The 19,312-nt window shown below is 31.9% G+C and overlaps 1 protein-coding gene and 2 long non-coding RNA genes across 5 annotated transcripts; all 3 read right to left on the bottom strand.

The window, feature by feature from the left end:
• Window positions 1-994: 994 nt before the first annotated feature.
• LOC126671134 (uncharacterized) lies at window positions 995-3,624 on the bottom strand. Of its 2 annotated transcripts, XR_007638938.2 has the most exons (3): window positions 3,488-3,621; window positions 2,159-2,245; window positions 1,259-1,440 (listed from the first exon to the last, which is right to left on the bottom strand). It is a non-coding gene; the product is annotated as an uncharacterized LOC126671134 (long non-coding RNA). The 2 variants fall into 2 exon arrangements; XR_008790288.1 differs by having other exon boundaries at window positions 995-2,245; window positions 3,488-3,624.
• Window positions 3,625-8,760: 5,136 nt separating this feature from the next.
• LOC126671133 (uncharacterized) lies at window positions 8,761-11,352 on the bottom strand. Of its 2 annotated transcripts, XR_007638937.2 has the most exons (3): window positions 11,254-11,352; window positions 9,925-10,011; window positions 9,025-9,206 (listed from the first exon to the last, which is right to left on the bottom strand). It is a non-coding gene; the product is annotated as an uncharacterized LOC126671133 (long non-coding RNA). The 2 variants fall into 2 exon arrangements; XR_008790289.1 differs by having other exon boundaries at window positions 8,761-10,011.
• Window positions 11,353-16,443: 5,091 nt separating this feature from the next.
• On the bottom strand, window positions 16,444-18,580 carry LOC126675060 (U-box domain-containing protein 40-like). Its single transcript, XM_050369633.2, has one exon. It carries the CDS (start codon window positions 18,362-18,364, stop codon window positions 16,739-16,741), a length of 1,626 nt encoding a protein of 541 aa, XP_050225590.1. The 5' UTR covers window positions 18,365-18,580; the 3' UTR covers window positions 16,444-16,738.
• Window positions 18,581-19,312: the final 732 nt, after the last annotated feature.

Below are 19,312 nucleotides of genomic sequence, written 5' to 3'. Positions count from 1 at the left end.
ATTAATAGTTAACTAACAATTATTTTTATACGTATGATTATTTTTAAAATAATTGAAATTTGATGTTCAGTTGTTTTTTTGTTATATTTGAATAATTTTGAAAATATTTAGGGGTAATTATATATTTTCTAACGGCTAACTATTAGTTAACTATATTTGTGTTGGTTATCTAAAACATGTACTTATCATAATGTTAATTATCTTTATTTTATTAGTTAAAGTTAACTAATAAGTGATTACTGGTTAACTGACAGTTAACTAATTTGGTGTACTATTAATTTTAGAATATATTATTGTTAGATTTATCTAAAAATGATTTTATGATGTTAATAGTTTTTTTATTAAATTTAATTTATTAATGGTTAACTACATGTAAACTGACAACATATCAGTTTTTTTTTTTACAAATAGAAGAATTTATATTTTGTATTCATATTTGTTGATTGTTTATGATGAGTTGACGAATTTCTTGTTTTGCTGGATTTTTTTTATTTCTCAAATGCTTGTTGTTTTCAATTTTTTAATTATTTTATTTTTTTGATTTTCCTTTTGCCGTTTATGGCATATAATTCAAATTTACTATAATTAAGGATTATTAAAGATTCTTGAATATTAATTGCTATATATTTATGCTTTGAGATTTTATAGGAGATTTTGATTCTTTTAACCACTTCCTTCCTTTTTTATAGTTGACAGTAATTCTCAAATATCATAAAGTTATTTGTGCAATTTGGAAACATAAAAAATATGTCATCAACTTTTTTTTGGTCAACAGTAAAAATCAAATTAAGTATAACCATGTAGGGTACTTGTCAATACCCGATTCTCGGCATCGAGACCGGCGCTAGGGAATGGGAGTGGTTGCTCCGAAACCCGTAGCAAGCCTTAAAAATACATTAAAATCACTTAAAATTTTTCGCGGAATTCAAATCATTTTCGAACATTTTAAAATCGCAGTTTTAAAACGTTCTTATAAACATTATCATTTAAACCATGCACATAATTTTCTCTTTAATTATTGCATTTTAGTTTCAAAACCATTTCTCTATGGTTTATCATGCATCTCAATATGCGTACCATCTTACTATGGTAATTACTGCATTTCACTATGCAGGCCATTTCTCTAATGGACTTAACTGCATTTCATTATGCAGACCATTTCATTATGGATTTTACTGCATTTCATTATGCAGATGCGCTTGCCGCATTTTATACTCGTGCAGTCGCCCGGACTTTCGCACAGCATTCACATATTACATTATATCAGAGTTTAAGCGTTATAAAATATAAAGCATAAATAAGTCCAACGACTACTAAGGTATCACCGTTCATTATTCTAGCTACTGCAACTCTAGACACATAAAGGAAAGTCATTCTCACTTATTCAATCCAGGGATTTCCGGAACAAGAAATTGGAAATCCACACCTCAAACTACTCGCCTGTAAAAATATTAAATTCAACGGGGTCAGTTATAAAAACTGGTGAATGCGTACAACATGTACTAATAAACATTAATATGAAAGCAATGCATTCCAGATTACCGATTCATATGAAACCCTAAACCATGATTCATGTTCCTATATGCTTTCAACACAGGAAACATAAATATTCCATTTTTTTCCATTCCATCCGGGTGAACCTTTTATTTTTCTTTGGCCGTATTTATTTTCTCTTTTTGTACTATTAGCCAGTCAAATTCCGATTAGTTTACTTTTACGTATTTGAAAGTCCCAGACTCTTCTTACAATACAACGGATTTCGGCAGTACATAAATACCGTCGCCAATTTCACTTTTTTAAATAAAAGGTTTCAACCTCTCAGATCTCGGTAGTTTGCTGACTACCTTTGGTCGTCTATATTCCGTTGCCTCTGAAGATCTGCCATATGTCTAGGCCGTCGCCTGACTACTAGACCGTCGTCTAGTTTTCCACATACCCATATTCACATGCAACCATTCTAAATGCAATACCGGTGATCACACAGCACTATTGCCGCCCAATAGTAAGCACGTTTCAATGAATCTAAATCGGTTTCAACACTATGAATAGTTCATGCGATTTAAATTCAAAATAAAATAAAGCATTTGCAAATCATGTAAAGCAGTTCGCAATATTTTTAATACTAATATTTAGCAGTATAAGTTGTAAACACACTCACAGTACTCGCTTATTCCAAATATAAAAATACCACCCGTCGAATATCAAAACCTTTGCTCGCCGGTTTCCGCGACAAAACTCGCTGGATCTAATTTAGAGATTAAACATTAATAAATGTAATAACTCTAAATTCTAGGATATACTCTAGACCGACTCAACCATATAAACCACATAATCACAAACCAAATTTGATTCCGACTATCTATATCCGCGTCATCGTATTTCTATACGATACACCACGTAGTTTATTTATTTCAATAAATAAACATAGAATTATAATTCCATATAATTCTATCACACATTCAATTCACATAATTTTCTAAAAATACACTTTTAGAAAATCTCATCAAACATATCACAATTCACAAATATCCAAAAATATTTTTCCGTAAAATATTTTTGACCCGGGGCTCGGCCCCCCCTTATTTTCTGCCAAAAACATTTCGGCACTAACTGCTGCCAAATGAGTTTAGGACTGAGCCAACATGCTCTATCCCCTCTACTCATACTCCGGTCACCGTATTCCGGTGGTTTTGGCCGGAAAACTCAAAAACGCTTAAAACGCTTAAAAATCCATTTTAAGCCATTTTAACACCGAAATTCACCAAAATCTTTTTCAAATACAATTTTAATTTTTATCTTGTAAAAACAGCAGCCCAATATTTTTAAAATAATATTTTCCATTATTTTAGCCATTAAAACCGAAATATACGTTAATAATCAAAACCGATTATTAATCCGTCAAAACACTACACAAAAATCATTTAAATTCCACAAATAATTATCAAACATATTTCATAAATTTTTCATAAATATTTTCTGCCCAGAATTTAAAATGACAGTTTTACCCTTTTTAGAACAATTTTGGCCGAATAGAGTTATTAAAAATTAAACCCGATTATTAAACCGCTAAAAATTCACCATCAACCATTTAATTAACATCAACCAAAAATATAACTCATCCATAAATAAAATTATTTCCAGAAATTAAAAATCCCTTTATTTACCATTTTTAAGCTATTTTTAAGCTTTAAAACAATTAAAAATTGATACCCAACTAATTAAATTAACACCCGAATTAATTGACATTTTTAATCCACAAAAATTACACTTTAAAGCATATATAAATATCATCATATAGATCAGCCCAGAAATTTAAATAAATAATTTAATTTTTACGGAAAAATTATTTTAAAACCGAAACCCATTAAACTAGCAATTAAAACCAACTAATTATTCATCAAACATCAAATTTAAACCATCCTATGCATGTTTCTAACACTTAACCAACATCAGCAACTAAAAGTAAGGTTTGAGCTTGAAATTATACCTCAAACGAACATGCAAACACACACACACGATCTACGCAATATTTCCGACGATTTTCGTGAAGAAAGTTTTGAGAGAAAATAAAAGTATAAAGCTTGGTGTTGTGAGTTATGGTGTATTCGGCACCCACAAAAATGAAGAAGATGATATAGAGACTTGGGCACCAAGTTTAGCTTAGGAAAATATCTAGATATTTGTTTGAAGTTTCAATTATTTACAAGTTTGCCATTATGGCATTCTTGTAAATAATTCGAACTCTAGGGGCAAAATAAACTCAACTTTACCAAATATTCAAAAACATTAAATCATATCATATGGGCTGAGTTAAAATATTTTTGGGCCTTTAAAAATATTTAAAATAATTATTTTTACGGTTTTTAGTGAAAAATCACAAAATTCACTTTTAACACGTAAAATTGCCAAAAATCACATTTAAGGCAAACACATAGCAAATCACATTTTCACCCATATAAATTCATCACGTGAATTTATTCACTATTTTCGAGGTCCTAATCAATTAAAATCGGACACACACGAAAATAAACGCTAAAAATTCTACGGGGTATTACATTCACCCCTCCTTATAAGAAATTCGTCCTCGAATTTCAAAACAAACTATTACCTTGAGCAAACAAGTGGGGATATCGTTTCCGCATATCCGCCTCTGTTTCCCACGTACATTCCTCAATTGTACGGCTCCTCCAGAGCACTTTTACCATAGGCATCTCCTTACTACGGAGTTTCCTAATCTGGGTATCCACAATTTCTACAGGTTCTTCCTCATAAGATAGTTCCTCGTCTATCTCAACCTCCTGAGGTTGAATAAGTCTATGAGGGTCAGGTATATACTTCCTAAGCATCGACACGTGAAACACTGGATGTACTTGCGACATCTCAGACGGTAATGCTAACTTATAAGCTACCGCTCCTACTCGCTCAATAATCTCATAAGGCCCTGCATATCTCGGCGCTAGCTTTCCTTTCTTTCCAAATCGGATTACACCTTTCATAGGTGATATTTTAAGAAACACAAAATCTCCGACTTGAAATTCTATATCCTTTCTCCTCACATCAGCATAGCTCTTTTGCCGACTAAATGCAGTTTCTAAACGTTGCTTAATCAACGGCACTTTCTCAGACGAAATCTGTACTATTTCAGCTCCTGTTAACTTTCTTTCTCCAACTTCTTCCCAACAAATTGGAGATCTACACTTACGTCCATACAACGCCTCATATGGTGCCATCTCAATACTGAAATGATAACTATTGTTATATGAAAACTCTACTAACGGTAGATACTCATCCCAATGGCCTCCGAAATCTAAAACACACATTCTTAACATATCCTCCAAAGTCTGGATGGTCCTTTCAGACTGTCCATCCGTTTGGGGATGAAACGCTGTACTAAAATCTAAGCGCGTTCCTAAAGTCTCTTGCAGACTTTGCCAAAATCGGGATGTAAAAACTGATCCTCGATCTGACACAATTGACACAGGAACTCCAGGTAAACTGACTACTTTGTCAATATAAATCTGTGCCAATTTCGCTGCCGTATAGGTAACCTTGATCGGAATGAAATGAGCCGACTTTGTCATTCGATCAACGATAACCCATATCGAATCAAAACCATGTTGCGACTTAGGCAATCCAACGACAAAATCCATGGTTATTCTTTCCCATTTCCATTCTGGTATTGGCAATTGTTGCAAAAATCCAAATGGTCTCTGATGTTCCAACTTCACCTGTTGGCATATCGGACACTTAGCAACAAACTCTGCTATATCTCTTTTCATACCATTCCACCAATACATCTGCTTAACATCGTGATACATCTTGGTAGAACCAGGATGAACACTATACTTAGATCCATGTGCCTCCATCATAATTCTCTGTTTCAACTCCTCTACATTTGGTACGCACACCCTTGTACCAAATTTCAGGATACCATCTTTCAAATTATACTCAGAGTTCATTCCCTTTTGAACTTCTGCAATAACATGCTTTAGTTGAGGATCCGTTGTCTGAAGTTCCTTAATCTGATCATTCAATGTAGGTTTAACCGTCATTTGAGCTAACAAACTCCCCAAATACGAAACCTCTAATTGAACTCCTTGATCAAACAACGAATGCACTTCTCTAATCATTGGTCTCTTCTCAACTAAAGTAACATGAGCTAAACTTCCTGCAGATTTTCTGCTCAACGCATCAGCTACTACGTTAGCTTTGCCAGGATGATACTGTATCGTACAGTCATAATCCTTTAGCAACTCCATCCACCTCCTCTGTCTGAGATTCAACTCTCGTTGATCAAATATGTATTTCAGACTCTTGTGATCAGTGAATATTTCGCATTTTGCTCCATATAGGTAATGTCTCCAAATCTTTAATGCGAAAATCACTGCTGCTAATTCTAGATCATGGGTTGGATAATTAACTTCATGCTTTTTCAACTGGCGAGAAGCATAAGCTATAACTCGTCCATGTTGCATCAGTACACATCCTAACCCGATCCTAGAAGCATCACAATAGACTGTAAGTCCATCACTACCAGAAGGTAATGCCAGAACTGGAGCTGTTGTCAAACACTCCTTCAGCTTCTGGAAACTCACTTCACATTGATCATTCCAAATGAACTTCGCGTTCTTCTGAGTCAGCTTAGTTAATGGTGCAGACAACTTAGAAAAGTCTTGCACAAACCGTCTATAATAACCAGCTAAACCCAAGAAACTACGAATTTCTGTCACTGAACTTGGCCTTTTCCAATCCATCACAGCTTCAATCTTTTTAGGATCCACCTTAATCCCACTTTGAGATACTACATGTCCCAAAAATGCTACCTCTTCTAACCAAAACTCACACTTCGAGAATTTGGCATAAAGCTGATGATCTCTCAAAGTTTGTAACACAATCCTTAAGTGTTGCGCATGCTCCTCCTCTGTGCGCGAATAAATCAAGATATCATCTATGAACACTATCACGAATTGATCTAGAAACGGTTTAAAAATCCGATTCATCAAATCCATGAAAGCCGCTGGTGCATTTGTCAATCCAAATGACATCACCAAAAATTCATAATGACCGTATCTTGTTCTGAATGCAGTCTTCGGAATATCATCATTTCTGATCTTCAACTGATGATAACCAGACCTCAGATCAATCTTTGAAAAGTACCTCGCTCCTTGCAATTGATCGAATAAATCGTCAATTCTGGGTAAAGGATACTTATTCTTGATTGTGACCTTATTGAGTTGTCTGTAGTCTATACAGAGTCTCATAGATCCATCCTTCTTCTTAACAAACAACACAGGTGCTCCCCAAGGTGAGACACTTGGTCGTATAAATCCACGATCAATCAATTCTTCTAATTGATCCTTCAACTCCTTTAGTTCTGCTGGTGCCATACGATACGGAGGTATCGATATTGGACTTGTACCAGGAACTAGATCAATACAGAATTCAATCTCTCGATCTGGTGGTAATCCAGGTAACTCTTCTGGAAACACATCAGAATACTCCGAAACTACTGGTACATCATTCACACTACCAACTTCCTTCTGAATATCTCGTACCAGAGCTAAAAATCCTTGACATCCTTTACTTAACATCTTTCTCGCTTTTAAAGCCGAGACTAAACTCTTTGGGGTTTCCAATTTCTCTCCCCGAATAGAGATAAGTTCAGTTCCAGGTGCATGGAACGTCACTATCTTCTTTCTACAATCCACATTCGCATAATGTCGCGACAACCAATCCATTCCTAGGATGACGTCGAATTCTAAGACATTAAGCAACAACAAATCCGCAAGCAATTCTCGCTCTCCAATTAACACAGGACACGACGGATAAACTACAGTAACGTCTATGCTTTCGCCTACAGGTGTAGCTACTAACAATTGGTTTTGCAAAATCACAGGTTGAATTCCTAATTTTAATGCAAAACTCGACGATACAAATGAATGCGTAGCACCGGGATCAAATAAAATTGATGCATCATGCGAGGATATTGAAAATATACCTTGCACTACCGCATTCGACGCATTCGCCTCTTGAGGATTGATCGCAAAAACTCTAGCCTGACCTCCGCTAGCAGTTGCTCCAGATCCTCGTCCGCCTATGGTCCTTCCTCCACCACGATTACCAAAACCATATCCTCTTCCACGTTGTCCATTAAACACATTTTGGTTCTGTGCCTGCCCAGACACTGCAGGATATACAGGTCTAGGTTGTTGAAACACTGGTTGAACAACACTAGCACTTGAACCTTGTGGTCCAGACATAGGACATTCTCTTGAGAAATGACCTTGCTGCCCACACGTGTAACAACCTCTCGTCATAAAGCATACCCCAAAATGCTTCTTCCCACAAGTATTACATAGTGGTACTGTTCCTCCTGAACTTCGTCCACTAGAACTTGATCCAGACATACTGAACCTCCTATCTTTCTTTCCTTTCTTAAATCCTTTACGATATGGTCCAGTGAACCTGTTCGTATTCGAACTAGCAGTTCCTTCTCTTACGAGCTCACCAGTAACATTGATCTTTCCAAATTGGATCAAAGTACTTTCCATCTGGCATGCACTATCGATGATTTGAACCAGATCCTTACTAACATCAGATAGCAATCCAATATATTCGGGTCCTAGCCCCTTAATAAACCTTGAATTCACCCTATCTCTATCCAACATCAGGTATCACATCGATATGAACGGACTCCTCATCATGAACATTCTCCTCTTGAATGTTTTCCTCATGCTGATCAGCCATTCTGATCAAAGCACGTCGTCTATTAAAAATCTATCTAAGCGTTCTAATCGTATACTATCAGGCTCTACTTACCCCTAACAAGCATACAGACTCGATCCTAGAGCACAGCTGGGAATATTTAAAACAAATGATGACTTAACAAATGACATGACAGAAACTTATATGTTGCAGTAGACTCTATATATTAATTTCCTAGGTTCACATTCCAAACGGTATATTACAATGATACCACCTTTCACATATTAGTAATGGTTTAAGATTATAAACCATCACTTTGATATCAAACTCGACAATGGCCCGTTTTTCGACCATTGCTCTGATACCAACTTTGTCAATACCCGATTCTCGGCATCGAGACCGGCGCTAGGGAATGGGAGTGGTTGCTCCGAAACCCGTAGCAAGCCTTAAAAATACATTAAAATCACTTAAAATTTTTCGCGGAATTCAAATCATTTTCGAACATTTTAAAATCGCAGTTTTAAAACGTTCTTATAAACATTATCATTTAAACCATGCACATAATTTTCTCTTTAATTATTGCATTTTAGTTTCAAAACCATTTCTCTATGGTTTATCATGCATCTCAATATGCGTACCATCTTACTATGGTAATTACTGCATTTCACTATGCAGGCCATTTCTCTAATGGACTTAACTGCATTTCATTATGCAGACCATTTCATTATGGATTTTACTGCATTTCATTATGCAGATGCGCTTGCCGCATTTTATACTCGTGCAGTCGCCCGGACTTTCGCACAGCATTCACATATTACATTATATCAGAGTTTAAGCGTTATAAAATATAAAGCATAAATAAGTCCAACGACTACTAAGGTATCACCGTTCATTATTCTAGCTACTGCAACTCTAGACACATAAAGGAAAGTCATTCTCACTTATTCAATCCAGGGATTTCCGGAACAAGAAATTGGAAATCCACACCTCAAACTACTCGCCTGTAAAAATATTAAATTCAACGGGGTCAGTTATAAAAACTGGTGAATGCGTACAACATGTACTAATAAACATTAATATGAAAGCAATGCATTCCAGATTACCGATTCATATGAAACCCTAAACCATGATTCATGTTCCTATATGCTTTCAACACAGGAAACATAAATATTCCATTTTTTTCCATTCCATCCGGGTGAACCTTTTATTTTTCTTTGGCCGTATTTATTTTCTCTTTTTGTACTATTAGCCAGTCAAATTCCGATTAGTTTACTTTTACGTATTTGAAAGTCCCAGACTCTTCTTACAATACAACGGATTTCGGCAGTACATAAATACCGTCGCCAATTTCACTTTTTTAAATAAAAGGTTTCAACCTCTCAGATCTCGGTAGTTTGCTGACTACCTTTGGTCGTCTATATTCCGTTGCCTCTGAAGATCTGCCATATGTCTAGGCCGTCGCCTGACTACTAGACCGTCGTCTAGTTTTCCACATACCCATATTCACATGCAACCATTCTAAATGCAATACCGGTGATCACACAGCACTATTGCCGCCCAATAGTAAGCACGTTTCAATGAATCTAAATCGGTTTCAACACTATGAATAGTTCATGCGATTTAAATTCAAAATAAAATAAAGCATTTGCAAATCATGTAAAGCAGTTCGCAATATTTTTAATACTAATATTTAGCAGTATAAGTTGTAAACACACTCACAGTACTCGCTTATTCCAAATATAAAAATACCACCCGTCGAATATCAAAACCTTTGCTCGCCGGTTTCCGCGACAAAACTCGCTGGATCTAATTTAGAGATTAAACATTAATAAATGTAATAACTCTAAATTCTAGGATATACTCTAGACCGACTCAACCATATAAACCACATAATCACAAACCAAATTTGATTCCGACTATCTATATCCGCGTCATCGTATTTCTATACGATACACCACGTAGTTTATTTATTTCAATAAATAAACATAGAATTATAATTCCATATAATTCTATCACACATTCAATTCACATAATTTTCTAAAAATACACTTTTAGAAAATCTCATCAAACATATCACAATTCACAAATATCCAAAAATATTTTTCCGTAAAATATTTTTGACCCGGGGCTCGGCCCCCCCTTATTTTCTGCCAAAAACATTTCGGCACTAACTGCTGCCAAATGAGTTTAGGACTGAGCCAACATGCTCTATCCCCTCTACTCATACTCCGGTCACCGTATTCCGGTGGTTTTGGCCGGAAAACTCAAAAACGCTTAAAACGCTTAAAAATCCATTTTAAGCCATTTTAACACCGAAATTCACCAAAATCTTTTTCAAATACAATTTTAATTTTTATCTTGTAAAAACAGCAGCCCAATATTTTTAAAATAATATTTTCCATTATTTTAGCCATTAAAACCGAAATATACGTTAATAATCAAAACCGATTATTAATCCGTCAAAACACTACACAAAAATCATTTAAATTCCACAAATAATTATCAAACATATTTCATAAATTTTTCATAAATATTTTCTGCCCAGAATTTAAAATGACAGTTTTACCCTTTTTAGAACAATTTTGGCCGAATAGAGTTATTAAAAATTAAACCCGATTATTAAACCGCTAAAAATTCACCATCAACCATTTAATTAACATCAACCAAAAAAATAACTCATCCATAAATAAAATTATTTCCAGAAATTAAAAATCCCTTTATTTACCATTTTTAAGCTATTTTTAAGCTTTAAAACAATTAAAAATTGATACCCAACTAATTAAATTAACACCCGAATTAATTGACATTTTTAATCCACAAAAATTACACTTTAAAGCATATATAAATATCATCATATAGATCAGCCCAGAAATTTAAATAAATAATTTAATTTTTACGGAAAAATTATTTTAAAACCGAAACCCATTAAACTAGCAATTAAAACCAACTAATTATTCATCAAACATCAAATTTAAACCATCCTATGCATGTTTCTAACACTTAACCAACATCAGCAACTAAAAGTAAGGTTTGAGCTTGAAATTATACCTCAAACGAACATGCAAACACACACACACGATCTACGCAATATTTCCGACGATTTTCGTGAAGAAAGTTTTGAGAGAAAATAAAAGTATAAAACTTGGTGTTGTGAGTTATGGTGTATTCGGCACCCACAAAAATGAAGAAGATGATATAGAGACTTGGGCATCAAGTTTAGCTTAGGAAAATATCTAGATATTTGTTTGAAGTTTCAATTATTTACAAGTTTGCCATTATGACATTCTTGTAAATAATTCGAACTCTAGGGGCAAAATAAACTCAACTTTACCAAATATTCAAAAACATTAAATCATATCATATGGGCTGAGTTAAAATATTTTTGGGCCTTTAAAAATATTTAAAATAATTATTTTTACGGTTTTTAGTGAAAAATCACAAAATTCACTTTTAACACGTAAAATTGCCAAAAATCACATTTAAGGCAAACACATAGCAAATCACATTTTCACCCATATAAATTCATCACGTGAATTTATTCACTATTTTCGAGGTCCTAATCAATTAAAATCGGACACACACGAAAATAAACGCTAAAAATTCTACGGGGTATTACAGTACTTATTTAAAGAAGTCTTATTTTTTTCATCATAACATGTTATTTTGATCAATTATAGCACTTTTTAGCTCCATATATATATATAACAAAACAATGGCCAATGTAACTAAAAAAAGTGACTATATTTATTTTTACTTGTCCATTTAGCTAAAATTGTATATACTAAAAAAGTGTTACTTTTATCTAAAATATAAGTATAAATACTCTCTATTAGAACATCTTCAACAAACTCTTTAATTTAAAGAGTTTGACAATAAAATGAGAGTCCAATAAACTCTCTATTCTTTAAATATAGAATAGAAAGTGAAAATGGCTCTACACATGTAGAGAGTCATTTTCACTCTCTACTTTATATTTTAAGATATATTTTTTTTTCAAATTTCAAATAATAAGTTGGTTATTTTTATTTAAAATATAATATTTTTCATTTTTGATATAACAACTCAACGAATTAATTAATTAAAAATAAAAATAAATTTATATTACTAATATTTATATTATTTTTTGTAAAATTAAACTGAAACAAAAAATTAATATTAAAGAGTATTAAATTAATATTATTAATATTTAATATTTTTATTAAAATAAAATAAAATAAAAAATTTATATTAGAGAGACCATTGGAGTAGAATTGAAACTAAGAGCATCCCCAATGGTATTCTTTAAAATAAAGAGCATCTTTTGTAAAATAAAGAGCATCTTAAAAAAAAAGAGTGATATTTAAAATTTTACTCAAATGGACTCTTTAATATCAGTTTTTTTATTGTATATAATTTTAATAATTAATAATAAAATAAAAGTATTAAATAATAATAATATTAAATTAATTGCTTCTCTAATATTAAATTTTATTTTATTTTGTTTTTATAAAAAATATTAAATATTAATAAAATAATTTTTTTATTTAATTTTTTATTCGTTTATTTATTCAGTTTTTTTATTAAAAGTAAAAATATAATATTTAAAAGTAAAAATAACCACTTTATTTTTTAAAATTTAAAATTTTACTATTTGAAAAATGAAGTAGAGAGTGAAAATGGCTCTCTACATCTGGAGAGCCATTTTCACTCTCTTCTCTAAATATAAAGAACAGAGAGTCCATTGGACTCCTAATTTATTGTCAAACTCTTTAATTTAAAGAGTTTGATAATTTTAGAGAGTTCATTGGGGATGCTCTAACACTTTTATCTTAAAGATGCTCTTTATTTAATAAAAGATGCTCTCTAAAATAAAGTACACCCTTGAAGATGCTCTTAGTTAATATATATTTTGTAAATTGAACTATAGTCATTTATTTGAAATCGGTAAATTTGGAAGAGAATTTTAAAAATTTAGTTAAATGCATTTAGTTAAATCAAAATTTAAAAAAAATAAATGAGGGGTTATCTAATTGTAGAGGTATAACTATGTTAATTTAGCTCGCAAGCTACTTAAAATTCGACTCGATATAACTGATTAGAGCTCGAATTTTTAAGTCTCGTTTAGTAAACAAGTAAACCTCAACCTTAATAATATAGGAATTTTTACACATGTATTTGATTGGATACAAGTATTAGAGCATCTCCAAAGAACTCTTTAAAATTGTCAAACTCTTTAATTTAGATAGTTTGGCAATAAATTAAAACTCCAATGAACTCTCCATTTTTAAAATTTAGAGAAGAGAGTGAAAATGGCTCTCCACATGTAGAGAGTCATTTTCACTTTCTACTTCAAATCTTAAAAGATCAATTTTTAAATTTCAAAAAATAAATTAGTTAGTTTTACTTTAAAATATAATATTAGTTGTTTTTAATATAAAAACTGAATAAATAAATAATTTTAAAATAAAAATAATTTTATATTATTAATATATATTATTAATATTACTTTTTGAAAAAATTAAATTAAATAAAAATATTATTATTAAAAAAATCATTGAATCATTGAATTAATGTTATTAATATTTAATATTTTTATTATTATCTGTAAAAAATTAAAATTTAAAATTAAATTTAGAGAGCTCATTGGAGTAAAAATAAAAATAGCACTCTCTATTTTAAAGATGCTCTTTATTTTACTGAAAATGCTTTTTAAAATAAAGAGTATCATTGCAGATGCTTAGCCTTTATACGATGCTAAAGAAATAATCGCAAAAATATGCTTTTTAAATTGTTAACTTAATAAAAATACTAGTTGTATTGACCCAACCAACTCATTCCACCGGATGTATAGTCTTTACTACTGCAATTCATTATATAAGTTGAACGTAGATATTGTATTGCATGTGAATTTATATTAATATTTTTATGCTTTTTATATTATTAATTTTAAAAAATACACCAATAATATATCAAGTTCTAAAAAAAAAAAAGTTATCATTAGTGACATTTTCTTTATATTTAATAAGTTCACTTACATTGACATTTGTTTATTTTTAAATATTTAATATTTATATATGTAAACATTTGTCTTTTACATTCAAACACTCGCCATTTCAATTTTTTAACTTTTTTTTATTTAATATTTAAAGCAAATTACTCTAAAACCCTTCACGTTTGTCATAATTCACAGTTCGATACCCTTATTTGAAAATCAAACGATTTAATACCTCAATTTTATTCCGTCAGCAATTAGGGGCTTCTGTTAGTTTCGTTAATAATTTGATGTTTATTTTTAAACGATTTAATATCTCACTTTTGATTAAGTAAATGATTTGATACCCCATTTTTTTTAAATAATTGGGGAAGGAAGAGCTCTTATGGGAGGAGTCGATCTCACGTCCTAGCAAATTGCTGCCCATCGCTTATACCATTTGAGCTATAACTTATTGGTAATTTGGTACGTCACTTTCAATTATGTTAACGATTTGGTACCTCATTTTCAAACGATTTGATATCTCACGTTTCATTCCGTTAACGATTTGGTACTTATGTTTAACCGAAGGTTGTAAGTGTTTGGAAAATCAAGACTGAAATATCAAATTGTTTGATTTTCAAACAAGGGGTATCAAATAGTGAATTATGACAAACGTGGGGGTCTTAGAGTAATTAAATATTCTTTATTAATTAAAAAATATAAAAAATATTTTCAAGAACCATTTCTCATTCAACTGGATTTATAATGTTAGTTAGTAATAGCATGGGTAAACAATATTTTATAGAACAAGCAACCAATGAGCAATTATAAAACAACCAACAAGCAACTAACGAGAAATCATAAAGCAACCAACGAAAAACTAACGAGCAAACATAAAGCAACAAGCAACCAACAAGCACCGGTAACTAAAAGTCAACCAAAAAGAAACCAACGAGAAACAAAAAACAACAACCAACATAAGATAAAAGAAGAACAAATTAGTTAAAATAAAAATATCTTAAATAACTAATGTCTTTGCCTTTTACTCAAAAACTAATCACATTAATAGAAAAAAAAAGAATTTTAAAATACACAAATGGATGATCAAAATCAAATTCTCCATCTTGAAAATTATGAAAATCGATATAACACTTGCTAATATATCAAGAGGTTTTTCAGTTTTACTTACGAAGAACACCCCATTTCAATTGATTTGCATTCCTCATCTTTACCAAAATGAATCATCCGTTAATTTAATAATTCTGAAAAAGGAAATCAAGGTCAGTAATTATAGGAAACAACATAAATTAAGGAGTTAAGCAAGTTGGATATGATAGATGTTAATGGTGTGGTGGCCGTCGCGGTCGATCTTGAATTTTCTCGGCGTTGAAGGGAAGAACTCTTCCTCTAAAGACGACATTTTTGTTTAGATTTTGAAAATGTTTGAAAAGAAAAAAATGGGTATATATATATATATTGAAAAAAATAAAATTGGTGTACATTTGCCAATTAAAGGAAAAAAGATGAAGTGATAAAGCAGCCACAAAAGAAAATATAAAATAGCGTATTTTTATAAAATGAAATTAAAAAAAAAGAAAAAGTTTAGCAAAAATATCTAAAAAACTAAAAGTATTTGTAAAATTTAATTCATAAATTTACAGTTTGCAAATTTATCTAAAAAATTTAAATATTTATTCTTTTACACCGCAGTTTCAAACAGTTTCAAAAAAATACAATTTGAAACCGTTTTACAAAATTTTTCGCATTAAATTTTCAAATAAAGTTTCAAACGGTGTCAAAAAAAAAAATACAATTTGAAACTGTTTTATAAACCGTTTCAAAAACAGTTTATTATAAGGTTTCAAACGGTTTATAACGATTTATTAAAAAATAATTTGAAACCGTTTTCAATAACAGTTTCAAATCGAGTTTCAAACGGTTTCTAAAAGATAGTTTCAAATACAGTTTCAAACAGTTTACAGAGTATTTTTACAAATTTTTAGAGAAAAAAAATATTTTTTTTAGAAAAAAAGGTAAAAAAATAAATTTTCAAAAACGGAGTATTTATACAAATATTTTTTAAAAATGGAGTGTTTTCTCCAATTTCCCAAAAAAAGTTTAATTTTTTCAACAACATATAACTTGAAAATTGACGAAAATTATTCGATATTTAAACTCAAAACTCGACTCAAAGATAAACGAGTCAATTTTAATTTTCTCATGACTCGGTTAGACTTGTTACACTCCTAGTTAATCATGACAGAACACACACTTAAACAAGCTCGTGAAAGAGGAAAGACATTATTACAAAAGCAAAAACACAAACAAAGTTTTGTTGAACATTGTTCTTGAGAATCAATCTTTTTGACATTATTTACACTTTTTATTGCCCATCACTTTTGGTAGGAATTATGGAAAGCAAAAGGTAAGTGCCAAAAGAAACCAAAAAAATTAAAATAAAACTCCACAACCAAAAAGTAGCCAAATTAAAATAATTAATTCAAACCCAAAATACCAACTCATAACCAGGATGAGTTTTCACTTAACTCATCCTTCAAAAACCACTGAGTTAACACCGAGTTAGCACTGAGATCTCGATTTTAGTTCCGAGTTTAGCAAATACTCCTCCCAATTTATCTCTTCGTTTTCTTCCTTTTCTTCTTTCTCTTTCAGTATTTCCAAAATATTTCTTACCTTTTCCCTGCTTTGTTCCCTCCCCGACTTCTCGAGTTTTTCCAACACCTCGATCACTCCGGCAGCCTTCGCCAACCCTTTAAATCTCAACCCGCTTTGACTCAGTGCATACAACACGGATACACAACTCTCCCGTGTTGACTCAGATTCCAACTCATTACCCTTCAACATCCCCACCAAACAATGCACCCCACCCGAATCCAACATCGCGGCCCGCCCGTCCAAACACGAAGCCAAGTTGCATAATATAAGTAAAACCCGACTTCTCATATTACCCGACTTGATCATACCCAAAAGTATGGGTACTGCCCCGAGTTTAACAAGCTTAGTCCTATTACTTTGAACGAGTGAGAGATGATACAATGCCAAGGCCGAGTCACGCCGAGTCCACTCAGTGTTCGATCTTAACAAACGTAAAAGTGGAGGCAAAGCACCCAATACACCAATAGCAGTTTTGTTATGATCATCAATGGCTAAACTAAAGATTGCACCACTAGCATGCTGTTGTGCATCTGGAAAACCTCCCTTTAAAACATCAATTAAAAATGGAAGAATTCCTGATCTTACAATCTTAATTTTATTTGATTTTTCTAATGATAAATTAACCAATAATGCAACCGAGTTAACTTGAATGTTTGTGTACCTTGAAGTGATCAAAGGACGTAGAGTTTGTAGTAATCTCGGCGTGCAGAGATGAGTTCTTGATTCTTCTTTTGTTCTTGTAATTGTTCGTAACGAAATAAGCGATTCTTCAATCTCGAACACTTGTGGGCTCTTCAGTTTTTTAATGATCTCGTCTTGTTCTTCTTCCTCTTGAGTAATGATTACATCGATGTCCGACGAAGAAAACGAATTGGACATGAAGCAACTTGGCCGAGTTGTGGACTGTAACACGCCTATAGACTCGATTGATTCGAGTGAGCTCGACGAGTAGTTCTGATTCAAATGTATAGAATTTGTCTCTTTGTGTTGCGGATGATGTAGTACATGTTGTTGTTGGGAAAGCTTCATTTTCGCACGGACAATCTTCTCTGCGGAGAAGAAATCTATAGATTTCGGCGGATCAAGAGAGTGTTTATCACACCAGTTGACAATGGTGGATTTGAGAGCCAAATTGGGAATAACAGACGAAAAATCAGGAACTGAAGTATGATCATCATCCGTGGTTAAAATAGGTATAAAACCAAGAGTACTGCACGCTTGAACACAAGAACGTTCAAACGTATGACCAGACGAAACAATAACAGGATCATTCATTAAAGAACCCGAAATCGGACAAACAAACTCTTTCGGGATAGTTTCTGATTCGGGTTTATCCGACGAAGATTTTTTAGAAGAAACAATCTTCCATTGATTACTGTGCTGATGCTGCTGCTTTTGATGATCAATAGATTCTTCGCGGTGATGACGACGATGATTTTTTTCAAGAACTGATGACCCTTTTGATGATTTTTTCGATTTGGGTTTGTGGTTATGTACGAGTAGCCTTACTAAAGCTTCTTGAAACTCCATTGTTAGCTAGGTGGTGTTGTTTTTGTTTGGCTGTATGTTCATGTTCAAATGTAGATTAGGGTTTGTTGCAGAAGATATGATAGTGAAGACTAAGTCTGGGAGAAGAGAGGAAGTTTGTTAGGGTTAGGATTTGATAAAACGAGATTCTCTTGAAGATTATCATTTTCTCTGGTTTTTCGGCTCAAATTAGATTAATTCTCATCAAATTTCAGTGTATATTATTGATTTGCTTTAGTTTAGGTCAAATTCTATATTTATTTGTTTATTTATTTATTTTAATTTTATTGGTAGGGTACCCCAAACGTGTATAGGTAATTTATTTAAATATTTTATATTTAACGAAAACAATCGGTTATTTATTTATATTTCTGTAAAATAACGTACAATTGTCAGGAATATTTTTGAATTTTTTTCATAAAAATTCTACTATTTTTAAATTTTAAATTTTATTTTTATGATCTTCTTTTACTCTAAATCGGATATAAATACAAATTTCTACCTTGATATATACATAGGTAATTTTTCTTTGATGTTTGGAAGTGTGGCATGGGGTCATCATTGGCTTATTTAGAACATAGCATTAAATATGCAAAGTTCAACTCAACCTCAATCAATCACTCACCATATATACACTTTTAACATCATTGATTAATCATTTGCGATAATTATTTAATCACTAGACGTTACTAATAATTATGTTTTAAATTTTAAGTAAAAAGTAAGATTTGATATTTTTAAATCTAATAATTTATAATCGATGAAAGGACAAATTAAAAAAAATATTATTGCTAAATTAGATTTCAACATGGATGATAAACTAACTGAATCGATCCGAACTGTTCATGTCCATATATCGTTATAGGAATGATGCTCATGTTCGGCTTGAATTAGGTTCGAGCTTTTAATGATGAGCTCGATCTCTATTCATTTTTAATTAATATTCATATT

Source organism: Mercurialis annua, linkage group LG3, assembly GCF_937616625.2.
Source record: "Mercurialis annua linkage group LG3, ddMerAnnu1.2, whole genome shotgun sequence".
Taxonomy (NCBI): domain Eukaryota; kingdom Viridiplantae; phylum Streptophyta; class Magnoliopsida; order Malpighiales; family Euphorbiaceae; genus Mercurialis; species Mercurialis annua.
Note: the sequence above shows the minus strand (reverse complement) of the source record. Positions and strands in the feature narration are given on the sequence as shown.